The 21604-nt window shown below is 39.0% G+C and overlaps 2 protein-coding genes across 3 annotated transcripts in view; both read right to left on the bottom strand.

Moving 5' to 3' along the window:
• Positions 1–519: 519 nt before the first annotated feature.
• Positions 520–21604, bottom strand: part of WASHC3 (WASH complex subunit 3) — a 58503-nt gene continuing 37418 nt past the window's right edge. Inside the window, exon 7 of one of the 2 annotated variants that reach the window (XM_061205430.1) lies at positions 520–771. In XM_061205430.1, the coding sequence (XP_061061413.1) occupies positions 687–771 (85 nt within the window). In that variant the 3' untranslated portion in view covers positions 520–686. Of the gene's footprint in view, positions 772–15935; positions 16227–21604 lie in introns of those variants that run through there. The other variant, XM_061205428.1, reaches the window with a different exon arrangement.
• LOC133101018 (ankyrin repeat and SOCS box protein 11-like) lies at positions 14727–15778 on the bottom strand. Its single transcript, XM_061205571.1, has one exon. It carries the CDS (start codon positions 15720–15722, stop codon positions 14988–14990), a length of 735 nt encoding a protein of 244 aa, XP_061061554.1. The 5' UTR covers positions 15723–15778; the 3' UTR covers positions 14727–14987.

Here is a 21604-nt window from a genome sequence, read left to right as displayed (position 1 = left end):
CAAACATCTCTTTTGCCCCACATCACATCCCTTTGTCAACTTCTGCTATCAGCTCACTCTGAACCACACTGAAACTACTTTCAATTCAATTTCTATTTGATGCTAAATATAATATCTGACTTTGATAGTATATGAACTAATGGCCAAGTTGTGAAAAGCTTTACATGCTAATAAATACTACCAATAAGTTCCAGATCCACAATAAATATGATATATAAGCCTCCAGCTGTCACAGAAAATTTCAATCCAGTATTACTTTCTGCCAGAAATTTCTTTAACAACTCTTATGATACAAATGTACATAATACTTTTCATGCTAAAATATTCACAAAAATTGAATAATTCATTTAGCCAAATTCACTTTTTTGTTTTGCATTGAATCTATTTTTGATCACTAAACTCACATTGACTTCATTTTAGATGCTCATTGCATCCCTCAAATACTCTGAGTACTTTATTTAGGCTATTCTATTTTTCAGTTCAGGGTCCTTTATTTTGGTAACAAGACATACTGCCAGCTTATTATAAATGCTTTATTTATTTATTTTTTAACATAGAGGAAGCTTGGTGGTGGATATGCAGCCATTTGATGTTTTTATGACTAAGAGTTAAAGTTCAGGCTCTCTTTCTTATAGAATGTAAATGTGCACCAACACATGTATATGTAATTGTTATCAACATTAAGCTTAGTCACTAAAAGAAGATTCGCTGTCTGAACTTTCTTCTATATTTTTTTCACCTTCACCATCAGGCATTGGAGCATCTGGTCTCCTAAAAGATAAGAAAAAAATTTTAATGTGATTTCCATTTGAAAAAAAGCACTAACTGTAAATTAGGTTCATCCTAGAATACTGCTGCTAATAAATCTGCCAAATCTGCGTCCTTAACTGAGAGTCTCCCGCTCTCCGCCACAGCGTGCTTCTCGCTGGCTTCTCCAGCGCCATGGGGATTCAGTGCTATTCCTGTACAGGCCACGGCACTGTTTTCTCCTGCCAGTCCTTACACAGTGTGCTACTTCAGCACTTTCTGCTTCTCATTACCATGGAGACCCAACTACAGACAGAGATGCGATCTGGAGAGGCTGGCATGACCAGTGCTAAATCCTTGCAGCCTCCAAGTGTCCATGAGGTACAGAGAAAGGAAAGCTAGAAGTGGAAAGAAAAAGAAAATCTTCATGTTCAGGAAAGCTGCAGGGAGCAGTTTTAAAATGGAAGAGAGTTCAAGAATGGCCATTAAGAAACACAGGCAATATGGAAATTTTGTGGGGGAAGAGAGTGCCTGTCAAAGAAAGTTCTTAATGTCTGCTGAATGTTTTCACTTATATGTTTTATCATCAGAGAAAGAATATAAGAAGAATGAGTTGGTAAAAATAATGTCTTGAAGATTCCCTAAGCACAACAAGAAAATGTGAGAATGGTTAAACTCCAGCTTTGCATAGATGTGCTATAATAAACCACATGAAATTTAATGGTGTCATTAAAACAGTCAACTAGATAGGCTCCATAGTGTTTGTCAGTAAATCATTTAATCAGTATGGCAGCACTAACACTCAGGCCCTATTCAATCTAACCAAGGAAGTAAATTAAGCAAATAAAGTATACTTGGGGAAACTAAGAGGGAAAGGAAGAATAATATACCTGCTCTGTTTTAATAAAAAAGCTACAAGACTTATTTCTCCCTCAGGCTCCTTGATTCTTATTAAAGATTTAGGACACCAACAAATAAAATTCTTCTTTGCCACAAATATAATTACTATTACTAAAATAAGAAAATATAGTCTCCTATTTACCTTTAGTTATTATAAATTATGGCTGAGTTTTGACGTATACTTTTTAATATCATATCTGTCATGCTACGAAACAGAAGAAATGCTGGCATTGCTCCCTAGCAATGGGTCAAACATAGCCCCGTTTGCTCTGCTGCGATATTTTAGATTATGCCTATGAGGAAGTCACATGTACTCAGTACAATAAAACTTTAAAGCTGGGTACAGCATTTATAGGTTTTGTTTGTATGTATGTACGTACATACTTACTTACTTACTTATTTATTTATTTTGGCTGCACCAGGTCTTAGTTGTGGCACGCGGGATCTTAGTTGCAGCACGTGGATTTCTCAGTTGTGGCATGCGGACTCCTTTTTTTTTTTTTTTTATAAATTTATTTATTTTTTATTTTATTTTTGGCTGTGTTGGGTCTTCATTGCTGTATGCAGTCTTTCTCTAGTTGCAGCGAGTGGGGGTTACTCTTCATTGCGGTGTGCAGGCTTCTTATCTCAGTGCTTCTCTTGTTGCGGAGCACCAGCTCTAGGCACGCAGGCTTCAGTAGTTGTGGTTTGTGGGCACTAGAGCACAGGCTCAGTAGTTGTGGCGCACGGGCTTAGCTGCTCCGCGGCATGTGGGATCTTCCTGGACCAGGGTTCGAACCCATGTTCCCTGCATTGGCAGGCGGATTCTTAATCACTGCACCACCATGGAAGCCCCGGCATGCAGACTCTTTGTTGCAGCATGCATGCGGGATCTAGTTCCCCCACCAGGGATTGAACCTGGGCCCCCTGCATTGGGAGCACAGAGTCGTACCCACTGGACCACCAGGGAAGTCCCAGCATTTATAGGTTTTGACTGATGTTCCATCTGCCTAAAATACTAACACAGGACCACAGTCTTCATCATTCTCCATAGAAGCAAGAACTCTAAAAGTACTGGGCATAAATACTGGGCACACTGTCCCCAGTAAACTTCTCTTTGCTATATACATGATTCCTTACTGTGTTCATTTTATTAAAAAGGAAAACATTACCAGAGGAAATTATTTGAATACTACTTCAGAATTATATTAGTATCTATGGCAACTCAAACAAATAAAACAATGTACATAACTCCCCTAACATAAATGCTACTTCAGAAGATGATAGCTGGAGCTGCCGAAGAGGCAAGAGACGTTTTCTTCCCTCCTTGTTTCCTGGTGCGCGAGGAGAGGGGATTAAGAGCGCTGCTTAAAGGAGCTCCAGAGACGGGCGCGAGCCGCGGCTATCAGCGCGGACCCCCGAGACGGGCCTGGGATGCTAAGGCTGCTGCTGCCGCCACCAAAAAGCCTGTATGCAAGCACAGGTCACTATCCACACCTCCCCTCTCGGGAGCCTGTGCAGCCTGCCACTGCCAGGGTCCCGTGATCCAGGGACAACTTTCCCGGGAGAACGCATGGCGCGCCTCAGGCTGCTGCAACGTCCCGCTGGCCTCTGCCGCCGCAGGCTCGCCCCACATCCGTACCCCTCCCTCTCCCCGCCCTGAGTGAGCCAGAGCCCCTGAAGCAGCTGCTACTTTAACCCCGTCCTGTCTGAGCGAAGAACAGACGCCCTCAGGCGACCTACACGCAGAGGCGGGTCCAAATCCAAAGCTGAACCCCGGAGCTGTGTGAACAAAGAAGAGAAAGGGGAATTTCTCCCAGCAGCCTCAGAAGCAGCGGATTAAAGCTCCATAAACAACTTGATGTACCCTGCATCTGTAGAATACCTGAATAGACAACGAACCATCCCAAATTGAGGAGGTGGACTTTGGGAGCAAGATATATTATTTTTTCCCCTTTTCCTCTTTTTGTGAGTGTGTATGTGTATGCTTCTGTATGAGATTCTTTCTGTATAGCTTTGCTTTCACCATTTGTCCTAGGGTTCTGTCCGTCCGTTTTTTTTTTTACTTTAAAAAATTTTATTTCTTAATAATTATTTTTTATTTTATTAACTTTATTTTATTTTATCTTACTTTATTTTATTTTATTTTATCCTCTTTCTTTCTTTTTTTCTTTCTATTTTTTCTCCCTTTTATTCTGAGCCGTGTGGACGAAAGACTCTTGGTGCTCCAGCCAGGCATCAGGGCTGTGCCTCTGAGGTGGGAGAGCCAACTTCAGGACACTGGTCCACAAGAGACCTCCCAGCTCCACGTAATACCAAAGGGTGAAAATCTCCCAGAGATCTCCATCTCAACACCAAGACCCAGCTTCACTCAACGACCAGCAAGCTACAGTGCTGGACACCCTATGCCAAACAACTAGCAAGACAGGAACACAAACCCATCCATTAGCAGAGAGGCTGCCTAAAATCATAATAAGGCCACAGACACACCAAAACACACCACCAGACGTGGACCAGCCCACCAGAAAGACAAGATCCAGCCTCATCCACCAGAACACAGGCACTAGTCCCCTCCACCAGGAAGCCTACACAACCCACTGAACCAACATTAGCCACTGGGGACAGATACCAAAAACAACGGGAACTACGAACCTGCAGCCTGTGAAAAGGAGACCCCAAACACAGTAAGATAAGCAAAATGAGAAGACAGAAAAACACACAGCAGATGAAGGAGCAAGGTAAAAACACACCAGACCTAACAAATGAAGAAAATAGGCAGTCTACCTGAAAAAGAATTCAGGATAATGATAGTAAAGATGATCCAAAATCTTGGAAATAGAATAGACAAAATGCAAGAAACATTTAAGGACGTAGAAGAACTAAAGAGGAACCAAGCAACGATGAAAAACACAGTAAATGAAATTAAAAATACTCTAGACGGGATCAATAGCAGAATAACTGAGGCAGAAGAACGGATAAGTGACCTGGAAGATAAAATAGTGGAAATAACTACTGCAGACCAGAATAAAGAAAAAAGAATGAAAAGAACTGAGGACAGACTCAGAGACCTCTGGGACAACATTAAACGCACCAACATTCGAATCATAGGGGTCCCAGAAGAAGAAGAGAAAAAGAAAGGGACTGAGAAAATATTTGAAGAGATTATAGTGGAAAACTTCCCTAATATGGGAAAGGAAATAGTTAATCAAGTCCTAGAAGCACAGAGAGTCCCATACAGGATAAATCCAAGGAGAAACACACCAAGACACATATTAATCAAACTATCAAAAATTAAATATAAAGAAAACATATTAAAAGCAGCAAGGGGAAAACAACAAATAACACACAAGGGAATCCCCATAAGGTTAACAGCTGATCTTTCAGCAGAAACTCTGCAAGCCAGAAGGGAGTGGCAGGACATATTTAAAGTGATGAAGGAGAAAAACCTACAACCAAGATTACTCTACCCTGCAAGGATCTCACTCAGATTTGATGGAGAAATTAAAACCTTTACAGACAAGCAAAAGCTGAGAGAGTTCAGCACCACCAAACCAGCTTTACAACAAATGCTAAAGGAACTTCTCTAGGCAAGAAACACAAGAGAAGGAAAACACCTACAATAACAAACCCAAAACATTTAAGAAAATGGGAATAGGAACATACATATCGATAATTACCTTAAATGTAAATGGATTAAATGCTCCCACCAAAAGACACAGACTGGCTGAATGGATACAAAAACAAGACTCGTATATATGCTGTCTACAAGAGACCCACTTCAGACCTAGGGACACATACAGACTGAAAGTGAGGGGATGGAAAAAGATATTCCATGCAAATGGAAATCAAAAGAAAGCTGGAGTAGCAGTTCTCATATCAGACAAAATAGACTTTAAAATAAAGACTATTACAAGAGACAAAGAAGGACACTACATAATGATCAAGGGATCGATCCAAGAAGAAGATATAACAATTGTAAATATTTATGCACCCAACATAGGAACACCTCAATACATAAGGCAAATACTAACAGCCATAAAAGGGGAAATCGACAGTAACACAATCATAGTAGGGGACTTTAACACCCCACTTTCACCAATGGACAGATCATCCAAAATGAAAATAAAGAAGGAGACACAAGCTTTAAATGATACATTAAACAAGATGGACTTAATTGATATTTATAGGACATTCCACCCAAAAACAACAGAATACACATTTTTCTCAAGTGCTCATGGAACATTCTCCAGGATAGATCATATCTTGGGTCACAAATCAAGCCTTGGTAAATATAAGAAAATTGAAATCGTATCAAGTATCTTTTCCGACCACAATGCTATGAGACTAGATATCAATTACAGGAAAAGATCTGTAAAAAATACAAACACATGGAGGCTACACAATACACTACTTAATAACGAAGTGATCACTGAAGAAATCAAAGGGGAAATCAAAAAATACCTAGAAACAAATGACAATGGAGACACGACGACCCAAAACCTATGGGATGCAGCAAAAGCAGTTCTAAGAAGGAAGTTTATAGCAATACAATCCTACGTTAAGAAACAGGAAACATCGCTAATAAACAACCTAACCTTGCACCTAAAGCAATTAGAGAAAGAACAAAAAAAACCCCAAAGTTAGCAGAAGGAAAGAAATCATAAAGATCAGATCAGAAATAAATGAAAAAGAAATGAAGGAAACGATAGCAAAGATCAATAAAACTAAAAGCTGGTTCTTTGAGAAGATAAACAAAATTGATAAACCATTAGCCAGACTCATCAAGAAAAAAAGGGAGAAGACTCAAATCAATAGAATTAGAAATGAAAAAGGAGAAGTAACCACTGACACTGCAGAAATACAAACGATCATGAGAGATTACTACAAGCAACTCTATGCCAATTAAATGGACAACCTGGAAGAAATGGACAAATTCTTAGAAATGCACAATCTGCTGAGACTGAACCAGGAAGAAATAGAAAATATGAACAGACCAATCACAAGCACTGAAATTGAAACTGTGATTAAAAATCTTCCAACAAACAGAAGTCCAGGACCAGATGGCTTTACAGGTGAATTCTATCAAACATTTAGAGAAGAGCTAACACCTATCCTTCTCAAACTCTTCCAAAATATTGCAGAGGGAGGAACACTCCCCAACTCATTCGACGAGGCCACCATCACCCTGATACCAAAACCAGACAAAGATGTCACAAAAAAAGAAAACTACAGGCCAATATCACTGATGAACATAGATGCAAAAATCCTCAACAAAATACTAGCAAACGGAATTCAACAGCACATTAAAAGGATCATACACCATGATCAAGTGGGGTTTATTCCAGGAATGCAAGGATTCTTCAATATACGCAAATCAATCAACGTGATACATATTAACAAACTGAAGGAGAAAAACCATATGATCATCTCAATAGATGCAGAGAAAGCTTTCGACAAAATTCAACACCAATTTATGATAAAAGCCCTGCAGAAAGTAGGCATAGAGGGAACTTTCCTCAACATAATAAAGGCCGTATATGACAAACCCACAGCCAACATCACCCTCAATGATGAAAAACTGAAACCATTTCCACTAAGATCAGGAACAAGACAAGGTTGCCCACTCTCACCACTATTATTCAACATTTTCTGGAAGTTTTAGCCACAGCAATCAGAGAAGAAAAAGAAATAAAAGGAATCCAAATTGGAAAAGAAGAAGTAAAACTGTCACTGTTTGCAGATGACATGATACTATACATAGAGAATCCTAAAGATGCTACCAGAAAACTACTAGAGCTAATCAATGAATTTGGTAAAGTAGAAGGATACAAAATTAATGCACAGAAATCTCTTGCATTCCTATACACTAATGATGAAAAATCTGAAAGTGAAATGAAGAAAACACTCCCATTTACCATTGCAACAAAAAGAATAAAATATCTAGGAATAAACCTACCTAAGGAGACAAAAGACCTGTATGCAGAAAATTATAAGACACTGATGAAAGAAATTAAAGATGATACAAATAGATGGAGAGATAGACCATGTTCTTGGATTGCAAGAATCAACATTGTGAAAATGACTCTACTACCCAAAGCAATCTACAGATTCAATGCAATCCCTATCAAACTACCACTGGCATTTTTCACAGAACTAGAACAAAAAATTTCACAATTTGTATGGAAACACAAAAGACCCCGAATAGCCAAAGCAATCTTGAGGACGAAAAATGGAGCTGGAGGAATCAGGCTCCCTGACTTCAGACTATACTACAAAGCTACAGTAATCAAGACAGTATGGTACTGGCACAAAAACAGAAATATAGATCAATGGAACAGGATAGAAAGCCCAGAGATAAACCCATGCACATATGGTCACCTTATCTTTGATAAAGGAGGCAAGCATATACAGTGGAGAAAAGACAGCCTCTTCAATAAGTGGTGCTGGGAAAACTGGACAGCTACATGTAAAAGTATGAAATTAGAACACTCCCTGACACCATACACAAAAATAAACTCAAAATGGATTAAAGACCTAAATGTAAGGCCAGACACTATAAAACTCTTAGAGGAAAACATAGGCAGAACACTCTATGACATAAATCATAGCAAGATCCTTTTTGACCCAGCTCCTAGAGAAATGGAAATAAAAACAAAAATAAACAAATGGGACCTAATGAAACTTAAAAACTTTTGCACAGCAAAGGAAACCATAAACAAGACCAAAAGACAACCCTCAGAATGGGAGAAAATATTTGCAAATGAAGCAACTGACAAAGGATTAATCTCCAAAATATACAAGCAGCTCATGCAGCTCAATAACAAAAAAACAAACAACCCAATCCAAAAATGGGCAGGAGATCTAAATAGACATTTCTCCAAAGAAGATATACAGATTGCCAACAAACACATGAAAGAATGCTCAACATCATTAATCATTAGAGAAATGCAAATCAAAACTACAATGAGATATCATCTCACACCGGTCAGAATGGCCATCATCAAAAAATCTAGAAACAATAAATGCTGGAGAGGGTGTGGAGAAAAGGGAACACTCTTGCACTGTTGGTGCGAATGTAAATTGATACAGCCACTATGGAGAACAGTATGGAGGTTCCTTAAAAAACTAAATATAGAACTACCATATGACCCAGCAATCCCACTACTGGGCATATACCCTGAGAAAACCGTAATTCAAAAAGAGTCATGTACCAAAATGTTCATTGCAGCTCTATTTACAATAGCCAGGACATGGAAGCAATCTAAGTGTCCATCATCGGATGAATGGATAAAGAAGATGTGGCACATATATACAATGGAATATTACTCAGCCATAAAAAGAAACGAAATGGAGTTATTTGTAGTGAGGTGGATGGAGTTAAGAGTCTGTCATACAGAGTGAAGTAAGTCAGAAAGAGAAAAACAAATACAGTATGCTAACACATATATATGGAATCTAAGGGGAAAAAAAAAACGGTCATGAAGAACCTAGTGGTAAGACAGGAATAAAGACACAGACCTACTAGAGAATGGACTTGAGGATATGGTGAGGGGGAAGGGTAAGCTGTGACAAAGTGAGAGAGTGGCATAGACATATATACACTACCAAATGTAAAATAGATAGCTACTGGGAAGCAGCCGCATAGCACAGGGAGATCAGCTCGGTGCTTTGTGATCACCTAGAGGGGTGGGATAAGGAGGGTGGGAGGGAAGGAGATGCAAGAGGGAAGAGATATGGGAACATATGTATATGTATAACTGATTCACTTTGTTATAAAGCAGAAACTAACACACCATTGTAAAGCAATTATACTCCAATAAAGATGTTAAAAAAAAAAAGAATGATAAAAGCAGCTTAGGCCTAGAATGGAGTGAAATTATAAAATTAATTTTTGTGTGTAACCATTTTTTAATATATGCGATGCTATATAGCATAGTGGTTAAGAACCCAGACTCTGGAGCTAGATTGCTTGGGTTTAAATCCTAGCCTTACTATGTACTTGTTGAGCAACTTTGGGGAAGCTATTTAACCACACTGTGTACCCAACTGACTGATGGGATTGTTGTGATGATTAAGATGAATTACTAAATGTAAAGTATACTGAGTAATATGTGGCACATAGTAAGTATATTAAATAAAGGTTATCTATTATTATTCTCATCTATCATGCACCTACTACTTGCCAAGAACTGTGTTAGGTGCTGGAGGTACAGAGATGAATAACAAGCAGTTCCTGCTCTGAAGAAGCTGATAATTTAGTGGGGGAGACAGAAATGCAAACAAATTATTGTAATACAGTGTGACACACAAAAATATAGTTGTACTAACTACACTTGTTTGAAAAGAAAAGGTAATTCACTCTACTAGGGTTGGTCACAGAAGACTCCAGAGAGGTGGAGACACTTGTGAAGGGGTGTGGGATGGGTATGAATTTGGCAGAAACAGAAAATGTGGGAGTAAGTGGGGATGAGAGTATTCTGAGTAAAGAAAAAAATGGGACTGGTGCAGCGCAGTACATTTGGGACCTATAAGTCTTTCGGTAGCTAGGGTGTAAAGTAACTGGGGTACAACAGTAAGATGAGATTAGGTCATTTGGCAGGGGCAACAGGTGGAGGGTGGGGAGAAGTTATATGAAATGTAAGCTTTCACTGAAATTCACAACTAAGTTTAGGAATCTTAAGTAATCATTTCGTTTTTTTTAAATTGAAGTATAGTTAATGTACAGTATTATATAAGTTACAGACGTACAATGGAGTGATTCACAATTTTTAAAGGTTATACTCCATTTATAGCTATTATAAAATATTGGCTATATACCCTGTGCTGTACAATATATCCTTGTAGCTTATTTATGTTATATGTAATAGTTTGTACCTTTTAATCCCCTACCTCTATATTGTCCCTCCCCCTTCTCTCTCCCCACTGGTAACCACTAGTTTGTTCTCTATGAGTTTGCTTCTTTATTGTTATACTCACTAGTTTGTTGTGTTTTTTAAATTCCAGGTATAAGTGATATCATACAGTATTTGTCTTTCTCTGCCTGACTTATTTCACTTAGCATAATACCCTTCAAGTCCATCCAAATGGCAAAATTTCATTCTTTTGTACAGCTTAGTAGTATTCCATTGGACATATATACCACATCTTCTTTAACCATTCATCAGTTGATGGACACTTAAGTAGTCATTTATTTTTTAATTGAGGTATAATTCACATACCATAAAATTCACCATTTAAAATTGTACAAATTAGTGTTTCTAAGTATATTCACAAGGTTGTGAAAACATTACCACTATCTAATTCCAGAACATTTTCATTACTCCAAAAAGAAACCCAAAACCAATTAGCAGACACTCTCCATTTCCTTTTACCCTCATCCTCTGACAACCATGAATCGACTTTTCTGTGTCTATGGATTTGCCTATTCAGGACTTTTCATATAAATAGGATCAAGGATATTCAGCCTTTGTGTCTGGCTTCTTTCACTTAGCATAATGTTTTCAAGGTTCATCCATGTTGTAGCATTTATCAGTACTTCATTCCTTTTTATGGCTGAATATTATTCCATTGCATGGATATACCACATTTTGCTTATCCATTCATCAGTTGATGAACATTAGGTTATTTCTACTTTTTGGATGTTATAAATAATGCTGCTAGGAACATCTGTGTACAAGTTTTTGTGTGAATGTATGTTTTCAATACTCAAGTATAAACCTAGGAGTGGAACTGCTGGGTCATATGGTAGCTCCATGTTTAACTTTTTGAGGAACTGTCAAACTTTTTTCCACAGTGGATGCACCATTTTACATTTCCACCAGCAAAATATGAGGGTTAAAATTTCTCCATATCCTTGTCAACACTTGTTATTCTCTGTCCTCATTCATTTTTTTCTTTTTTTCATTTCTTTTATTGTGGTATGATAGACGTAACATAAAATTTACCATCTTAACCATTTTAAAGTGTACAGTTCAGTAGTGTTGAGTATACTCACAGTGTTGTGCAATCATCACCACTATCCACCTCCAGAATTCTTTTCATCTTGCAAAACTGAAACGCTGTACCAATTAAATGATAACTCCTCATTTCTCTCTCCTTCCAGCCCCTGACAACCACTCCATTACTTTCTGTCTCTATGAATTTGTCTACTCTAAGTACCTCATATAAGTGGAATCATGTAATATTTGTCTTTTTGTGACTGGCTTATTTCATTTATCATGTCTTCAAGATTCACTCATGTTGCAGCATGTATCAGAATTTCCTTCCAGTTTAAGGATGACTAATACTCCATTGTATGCACATACTACGTTTTGTTTACCCATTCACTTGTGGATGGACATTTGGGTTGTTTCCACCTTTGGGCTATTGTGAAAAATGCTGCTATGAACACGAGTATACAAGTATCTGTTTGAGTCCCTGCTTTCACTTCTTTTGGGTATATAACCAGAAGTGGAATTGCTGGATCATATGGTAATTATATGCCTAATTTTTGGAGAAATTGCCATACTGTTTTCCACAGTAGTTACATCATTTTACACTCCCACCCACAGTGCACAAGGTTCATATTCTCACCAATACTTTTTTTGTTTGCCCTCATTCATTTTAAAATAAATTTAGGGCTTCCCTGGTGGCGCAGTGGTTAAGAATCCGTCTGCCACTGCAGGGGACACAGGTTCGAGCCCTGGTCCGGGAAGATCCCACATGCCGCGGAGCCACTAAGCCCGTGTGCCACAACTACTGGGCCCGTGCACCGCAACTACTGAAGCCCACACACCTAGAGTCCGTGCTCTGCAACAAGAGAAGCCACCACAATGAGAAGCCCACGCACCGCAACGAAGAGCAGCCCCCACTCACCGCAACTAGAGAAAGCCCGTGCACAGCAACGAAGACCCAACGCAGCCAAAAATAAATAAAGAAAAGCAAAGCAAAGAAATTTAAAGCTATTTTGAATTGGAATTGCTATGAAAACAAAAGAAAAGCTACACACTAGAGTTCCTTTTGTACATAAAAGAGAAAAACTTCAAAAATCGTGAGACTCAAATGAGGTAATATATGAAAGCATTTTATAACTTATAAAAGCTTTACAAATGTTAATGTAATAATAAAACTCACAACATCATTTCCAGACTGGATATTCATATTCTTAGGGGGAACAGAAATTTGGCTTTTTATGTTATGATCAGAATTGCTCTTGCTTGACCCTATATATATATATGAAACGTTTGTTGTAAGTTTCTTCATAGAAAGAAGTTTTAAAGATATGTTTAAAAAGGTTGCTACTTTAAACTACTGGCTACACTTCATTACTAAAATCTGAAAATGAAGACTGCATAATCCTCTCAATATTGTAAACATATAAGTGAATCACTAAAAAAGAGTACATCAGCAAAATGCAGAAAAATATATAAAGTCATAAGTATATTCATGATTTATCATGCATATTTTTCTAAAATCTCAACCTTTAGTAGTTACAATAAAAAACACTAGCTTGGTAGCTACATTTTAATAAGCATATTTATATAATTTGTGGCATCAAGACTATCAATAAAAGTCTTAGTAAAAGCAAAATTTTTTAAAGTTTAACTTTAAACTCTTTACTAAGTTTAATGTGTTTAAAAAGAAGTATTTTCAAAGAAGTTACTAGGTTGACCTCAGCTAAAAGTGAGCCAAAATTTAGAAAGGAAAGGAGAAGGAAGTACTAACCATATACAAATCAGTACTTTTTAGCATACCAGATGCTGTGTGCATTTTATTTGTCACCTTCCTCCCACTTATGGGAATAAATAAGACTATCAACCACAATCCCTATTGCCCTCATCCTTTCCTTATACTATTTCTTTGTTACAGTCACATAATCCAGGCCTGGCAGGTCAGAAGAATCTCTTTACCTGGAAAGAGATCAATTCAAGGGAGTGCTCAAAACCCAAGCACGGACAATCAGAATGCTTCCCCAGAAATGAGCCTTGGATTATGGAAAAGGGGCTCTCCTTCCTTTCAGTTGGCAAAAACTAGCAATATTATAGCCATTTACCATATAAAGCAAATATTATTTGCTAATTCCTTGTTTTCCAGGAGGAAGCTCATCAGCAGTAGGAGAGAAGTGGATGATTATGCCAAGGAGTGAAGGTGGACAGAGGTGCCAGGCGAGAGGGAGCACCAGCCAGCCAGTACTGCTGGCGCTGCGCCCCTGGTTCTGTCCTACTTAGACTTCTTAGGTATGCGACTCAGTAACTTCCCTTTTTGCTTAAGCTAGTTTGAGTTAGTTTTTCTGATCCTGTACATAAAATGGGTCTTAAAATACAAATATCATTGGTCTGATTTGTTTTCATTAAAGAGATATTTATATTTGTGTTTAAAACCACAGCCACTTTAAGGACACCAAACATCATAAACATTCTTTGGAAAAACATTTATTTATGTAGGTAAATAGCTTAAAGATATCTTTCATTTTCTTTAAATTTAAAACAGTTGAATTTAAAGCAGATTAAGTGCCAAAAACATTGTTAGTAAAACTATTGCTGAGTAGGAGGACTGTGGGGAGAGGGTGCAATAGTTATCATTCAAATCACTTTTCAATATCAACTAGAGCACATACAAAGTTTTAACATCACATGATACTTGTCAATTAGTGTTGTTCTCAGAGCTCTATGCAATGGCAATAAGTGGTCTTAAGGAAACAGCAAAACACTGAATCCTGAACTGAGATTGCAGTGACTATATAAAGACATTTGGGGTAGTTAAAAAAAAAAAAAGACAATTTTGACTTTGATATTACATAGTAACCAGTAAGACTTACTTCGGCATTACATTTACTCAAACTACACATACTTTGGTCTTTCCATTTCTTTCTTTTTTTTCTTTTTTTAATTAATTAATTTATTAAAAATTTTTTTTTATTTAAAAAAAAACTTTCATGCAGAGATTTATTCATGGAAGGAAAGAAAGAAAGGGGGAAGAAGGGAAGAACTAAATCAGGAACCCATCTTGGAATACTTACATTCATCCTAATCTTATCCACCCAGATTTATATGTGTCTACACGCTATTCAGAATGGTGATCCTTAGATAATCAAAGATCATGAATCTTGAAAAACAGCCTATTAATTTCACCCTACTTCACAATTTTTTTAAAGTTTCTTAACAACAAGAGCTAAAAACAGAAAAGTTTCTGATTGCCCCTTAGTTAAAGAGAACATTAAACTAGCCAGGAGTTTTCATTCCCCACGTGTGCCAGTCCATCAGGGATGTGCTCTAACTAGCTTAGCTCATTTGAGTCTAGCTGTTGGGTGTTACACTAGGTACCCTGGGTACAGCAGGCAACAACCTGTTTATTTCCAAGTATCTTCCCGTGGACAGTTGGGACTACTGGTATAGGAGGAATTTTTCCAGTGGCTCCGGCAGATACAGTTTGTGGATGGTCTGATGACAGATGCGACCCAAGCACTTCCGGACACACAGGCAGCACAGCTGGCAAAGAGCAGGCAGGCCTTCCCGGAGCAGGAGCACCTGCTCCACGCCGCTTTTCGGAGCTGCCAGATCAAGCGCACTTTTGCCCTGAGCGTTTCTGCACTTGAGGTTAGCCCCGTAGTCTATCAGCAGGTGGATGATTTCCACACTGTTCTGCTTCACGGCGGCATGGAGGGGGGTGTCCAGCCACTGGCCGTGGTCAACATTGGCTCCTAATTCTAGAAGCTTCTTCACACAGTCTAGCCTCTGATAGGTGCAAGCCACATACAGGGGAGTTCCAAGGTGAGGCACTTCCTGGTCAATGTTAACGTTATTTGCCAGCAGAATCTCCATGCATTCTCTATTACCTCTCTTCACTGCCTCGTGGATGGGTGAAGCCAGGTGCACCTCGAGCAGGGCCTTGGCTCCAAACTCCAGCAGCACGTTGAAGCACGCAGCGCTGCCACTGCAGCAAGCATTGAAGAGGGGTGTGGCTCCGTGAACTGTCACCCCATTGACCTTATCTAAACGTTGGCACAGGGACATAGAGGCTGAAGAGAGGGGTAACCAGCAGTGTCTTCCCGACCATCCAAGAATATGGGCGCCAATGGGGCCAGGCCTGCGCACCCCACCGCGGGTCGGTCTTTCCATTTCTGAATGTCCATCAAGACAGGTATGTCTCGCCCTTTGTGGGAATCTGTGGCAGATTCCCACAGCCAGAGAAACAATGTAATGTCTAATAGCATAAAGAAAAAGAAAGCCAGCCATCCTAGGTAAGATGGGTTTCTGCTGTTTATCTTGGGGTTCTTTACTTCCCAACAACTCTCTATCTCTTGCTTGGTAGACACTGGAAGACCACAACTGATTTTTTTTTTTTAAATAAATTTATTTATTTTAGTTTTGTCTGCGTTGGGTCTTTTGTTGCTGCATGCAGGCTTTTTCTCTAGTTACAGCAAGCAGGGGCTACTCTTCGTTGCGGTGCGTGGGCTTCTCATTGCGATGGCTTCTCGTTGCAGAGCACAGGCTCTAGGCGTGTGGGCTTCAGTAGTTGTGGCTCGCGGGCTCTAGAGCACAGGCTCAGTAGTTGCGGGGCATGGGCTTAGTTGCTCCGCGGCATGTGGGATCTTCCCAGACCAGGGCTCGAACCAGTGTCCCCTGCATTGGCAGGCAGATTCTTAACCACTGAGCCACCAGGGAAGACCCACAACTGCTTTTTAACACCACCTCTTTGATATTTTTATTATTTTTTACTCTTGTGATCAAGGTCTCCAACAGTGGGCTAATCACAATTTTCTGACATTGTTTTTTTCTGTCCTATACTTTCTAGTCAGTCTGCCGCCAGTGGTCAAGGACTGGTAATTACCCTGAATGGAATCCCAGCTCAGCAAAAACTAAAAAAATGGAACGAGTAAAAAAACCTATTTTGGGGGACTTCCCTGGTGGTCCAGTGGTTAAGACTCCATGCTCCCAATGCAGGGGGCCCAGATTCAATCCCTGGTCAGGGAACTAGATCCCGCATGTCGCAACTAAAGATCCCGCACACTGCAAAGAAGATCCCCCATGCCACAACTAAGACCCGGTGCAGCCAAATAAATAAATAAAATAAATATTAAAGACAAAAAAACAAAAATAACTATTTTTAGAATTGTTCAGTCGGGGAATTGAGATCAATTCTATCCTTAACCAGCCAAAACCCAACCTTTAATCCATTATATTGTTCTGTAGCAGGAGACAGACGAAGATCATTGGCAGATAAGGTATTCCATTAGAGGGCAGGAAAATCTGCTGGATATACCTTAAATATAATTAAGTTTTCTTGCTTTCCAGTGTCTGTTTGGTTAACACTAATAAATCTCTTGTCTCAGTGATAAGTAGGCTGAGGTGGTTACTTCTATTTCTGGCAACCATAATCATGGTCATTCCACAGGCTGGGAGGAGGGTATAAATGTATTTTGAATAGATAAGTCCAGGACAAATGCCAACTGAGCTGGTTCTGTTTAAAGCCTGCAAAGTAACTTGCTTTCTTTAGCCAAATCAGTATGCTACAAACTGCACCCTCCTACTAATATTAAGAGTGTGACCAGTTAAATTTCAATTTCAGAAGTCTGTTCTTTATTTTTTTATTTTTTATATTTATTTTATTTATTTTTGGCTGTGTTGGGTCTTCGTTGCTGCATGCAGGCTTTCTCTAGTTGCGGTGAGCGGGGACTACTCTTTGTTGCAGTGCGCGGGATTCTCATTGTGGTGGCTTCTCTTTCTGCGGAGCACGGGCTCTAGGTGCGCAGGCTTCAGTAGTTGTGGCACACGGGGTCAGCAGTTGTGGCTCGCGGGCCCTAGGGTGCAGCCTCAGTAGTTGTGGTGCATGGGCTTAGTGGCTCCGCGGCATGTGGGATCTTCCCGGACCAGGGCTCGAACCCGTGTCCCCTGCATTGGCAGGAGGATTCTTAACCACTGCGCCACCAGGGAAGCCCCAGAAGTCTGTTCTTTACTACAAAGTTTAAAATATAGATTTTTCAGTTTGGGAAAACAGAGAGTATAACTCAAAAGGATAATTACTCTGTGTATGTTAAATATGTCTTTGTTGAGAACACCGTGGTATACAGGCAACGACAGGACTCTAAACAAGATGGGATCCAAAAGCCTGGTAAATCCAATTGTTTAGAACTTGCTACAGATTCCTCCGTTAAAACATTCATAAATCACAACTAACATTTACTGAACATTTACTGCTTGTCCAGAGCTGTGCTCAGTGCTTACATCATTCTCTTACTTAGTCTGAACAACTCTATAAAGGGTCAACTCTTCTATTCCCCATTTACTGACGAGGAAACTGATGAACAGATTAGGTAATTAGTCCAGGGTCATATAGCTAGAAAGTGGCAGGGCAGAATCTGGACCCCAGCAAGTAGACCATTTCTAAAGTCTTCCTTAGCCTGAGTCTTAACCATCATGAATTTCGTCTCTTCATGGACACGTCCACAGGCTAGTCTATTTATGTTGGAGTAGTAAAAGTAGTAATTACTAGGTAATAATAGTAACCTTAGTTATGGGACATAAATGTAAGCATAGAACAGGATAGGGAGAAACATTTTTTTTTTCTGGTAAGAAAAATCTAGGCATTGATTGAAAAAATTTATATGGCATGATTTACCTGTTCTATATTTCTAAAACAGATAAAACTTAAAATTTTCCATTTTATTTCCCCTTAAACTCTTTTGAGTATGATGGTGAAAAAGATACTCTTTCACATATCTTTTGATTTCACAGCATTTTTTTTTTTTTTTTTTACTAATTTTTACAAGCTAAACAGAACTAATTCTTGGTTATATAAGCACTATTGTTATTTTCAAAAACTTGGATTTTTAAGAATATTAAATAATCACTCAGAAGTAGCAAACTAATACTATTTATTTGGTAATTATCAGGCATTTTCTTCAGTTTTATAGACTTTCTAAAATTCAGTGATAGTCACTTTTGAAGGAAAATAGCCAGGCTCTCTTCTCCCTTATCATGTAAACTGTTTTGGTTCAAAATTACATACTCTCCTTAGGTTCATCAGAACCATTTTTTTTAGATTCCATATATATGTGTTAGCATACGGTATTTGTTTTTCTCTTTCTGACTTACTTCACTCTGTATGACAGACTCTAGGTCCATCCACCTCAGGAATCAAGACGCAGATGTAGAGAATGGACTTGAAGACATGGGGACGGGGAAGGGTAAGCTGGGACAAAGTGAGAGAGTGGCATGGACATATATACACTATCAAATGTAAAATAGATAGCTAGTGGGAAGCAGCTGCATAGCACAGGGAGATCAGCTCTGTGCCTTGTGACCACCTAGAGGGGTGGGATAGGGAGGGTGGGAGGGAGAAGCAAGAGGGAAGGTATATGGGGAAATATGTATATATATAGCTGATTCACTTTGTTATACAGCAGAAACTAACACAACATTGTAAAGCAATTATACTCCAATAAAGATGTTAAAAAATAAACAAAAAAAAACATAGCAAAATTACGTACTGTCAGCTTCCAAACTGTTATATACACAAGCCAACTGAATAACAATGTATTTTCTGATCAGTATTTATTTCTATATTAACCTCAGTTTTGCTCTTTGCTCAGTGCAAACAGATCTAGACTATTTCTTCTTACAGTAATATGAATCTGTCTTACTACCTAAAGCTAATAGAAAAAGTGTATGTTTATACCTTAAAAGACAAAAGAACAGTCTTTATTGAAAGCTCTTGGCTGAGGCTAAATATGTACATAAGATTCTAAATAAAAGTACATTCTTTCCTTGGATGGCACATTTTCTTCTCCTTTATCATCTCAGACTTTCCCCTCAAGGTGAGGTTCCTTAACTTTTATGTAAACATGATTCCCAAAGTGCCAGAATTCCTCCTTAACAAGGTGATTGATTCCACTTATATCTAGCTAAATGTAGTGGGAGCTGGTTTTCTAGTGGTAGTGGTGATAGGTTATAGTGAGTCACCCTATTCCAACCAGCGCCCCTTGTGACCAATGGCATGTACTTATGAGGTAATGGGTCAGAATTCAGGCTCCAGGCTGTGGTTGAGGAACAGCTTTTCTGTTAAGACAATGTTAACTGTTACTGGAATTCTACCCTAAAACTTGGCACCACTTTGCAACTGAATGTTTCTCAACGTTTACAGACAATGACATGCCCTCAAACTTGCTAAGTGAGATACATCAAGGAAGTATTGGGGGTCCTGGGGGTTCTCCCCTTGGTTGTCATCCATGGACTTCTTTTTTTCTTTTTTAATATTTATTTATTTATTTTTGGCTGCGTTGGGTCTTAGTTGTGGCACGCAGGATCTTTCGTCGCAGCGCGCAGGCTTCTCTCTAGTTGTGGCATGCAGGCTCCAGAGCACGCAGGCTCAGTAGTTGAGATGCATGGGCTCAGTAGTTGTGGCAGGCTCCAGAGCATGTGGGCTCTGTAGTTGTGGCACGCAGGCTCTCTAGTTGTGGTGCTTGGGCTCAGTAGTTGTGGCATGTGGGCTTAGTTGCCCCACGGCATGTGGGATCTTAGTTCCCTGACCAGGGATCGAACCCCCGTCCCCTGCATTGGAAGTCGGATTCTTAACCACTGGCTCACCAGGGAAGTCCCATCCATGGACTTCTTAAGATGGCGATATCTAAATGGACTCTTTAAGAATATGAAGTCAGCCTGGCCATTTAAGATGGGGGAAGGAAGTTCCATGGGGAGGAATACAAACATTCAAAGACACCAGGATAATGATACATTCAGAGAACTGCCAGTAGTTTGCTACAGCTGCAGGAGATAGGGAAGTAGGGATGAATGGCAAGAAATGAAGCTAGAGTCTTGATGATAAAAGCATTTATTTGCAATTCTAAGATGTTAGGCTATATGTTAAAGGCAGTGGAGAATCACAGAAAGATTTGTATGTATGAACAGATGAACTATATGAAGAGATCCACTAAGTTTTTAGTGACAGATTGAAAGAGAATAGGAAAACCAATCAGGAGTTATTATAATAATTCAGGTGAAAAACAATGAGGGCTTGAACTAAACAGCAATGGCATGGAGGCATGTGGTCAGATGTGAGAGATTAAAAAAGAGAAAATCACAGTGACTGACATGTTAAGGGGTAGAGAGGAGGGTAGAATCAAGGGTGACTTTCAAGTTGCTAGTGTGGGTAGATGGTTGAAGTAAAGGATAATGAAGTAGGTTTAGGCTGGGCAGGGGATGAAGTGAAGCCAGTAGTGGGTAAAGGGATTGGATTATAGGGCTTATAGGGCTGTTAGTTTTCCATTTATTACATTTTCTCTAGAGAGAAAAATCATGATTTTAAAGGTCATTTTAGCTCTCTGTTAGTATAGAAGGTCTACTGTGTATTTCCAGAAGCAAAAAAGAGGTCACAGTCAATGTTAAATATATTTATAACATATATTCCAATGAGTACCAAAATGGATTGGACCCATATGTTCAATTCACATTAAAGTATATGTCACAATCCATCTGCTTTTAAAGTGTGTCAGAAACAATTTCCAGAGCAAATGCCAAATATCCTGGAGATGCTTTAGTTCAAATTACCAATTATACCATTGTACTTGAACTGTTTGCTACTGAAATACATACTAAATGGAGATACATGTGGGAAATCTGTTCTTGCAGACTTCTAAAAAATTCTTAAATTTCATATTTTGAAAGATAAAATATGAGGAAAAGATTGCATATATGAGGGAAAAAATGCATACATTTTCTTGAAGGGCTGAGAGCCAAGAAAAATTCCAAAGTATACTGCTAGTACAGTATGAATGCCTGCATAGCTACCATAGCTAAATACATTGGGGTGAACTAAAATCCCAAACTGGAAAGACTCTTTACAAGTGTCTAGATACTTGCAAAGGAGACTAGTTCTGAATAATCCATTACAATATATTTTACCCAGGATGAGCTATGTAGCCAGGTTTGCCTGGATGGAATAAATTACTATCAAATTTCTGAGCCACAAATTTTCAGCATTTCTCAAAAATTTTTTAATAAAA

This window comes from Eubalaena glacialis, chromosome 11 (genome assembly GCF_028564815.1).
Source record: "Eubalaena glacialis isolate mEubGla1 chromosome 11, mEubGla1.1.hap2.+ XY, whole genome shotgun sequence".
NCBI classification, from domain to species: domain Eukaryota; kingdom Metazoa; phylum Chordata; class Mammalia; order Artiodactyla; family Balaenidae; genus Eubalaena; species Eubalaena glacialis.
The sequence above is the reverse complement of the archived record's forward strand: the minus strand, read 5'-3'. Positions and strand labels throughout refer to the sequence as shown.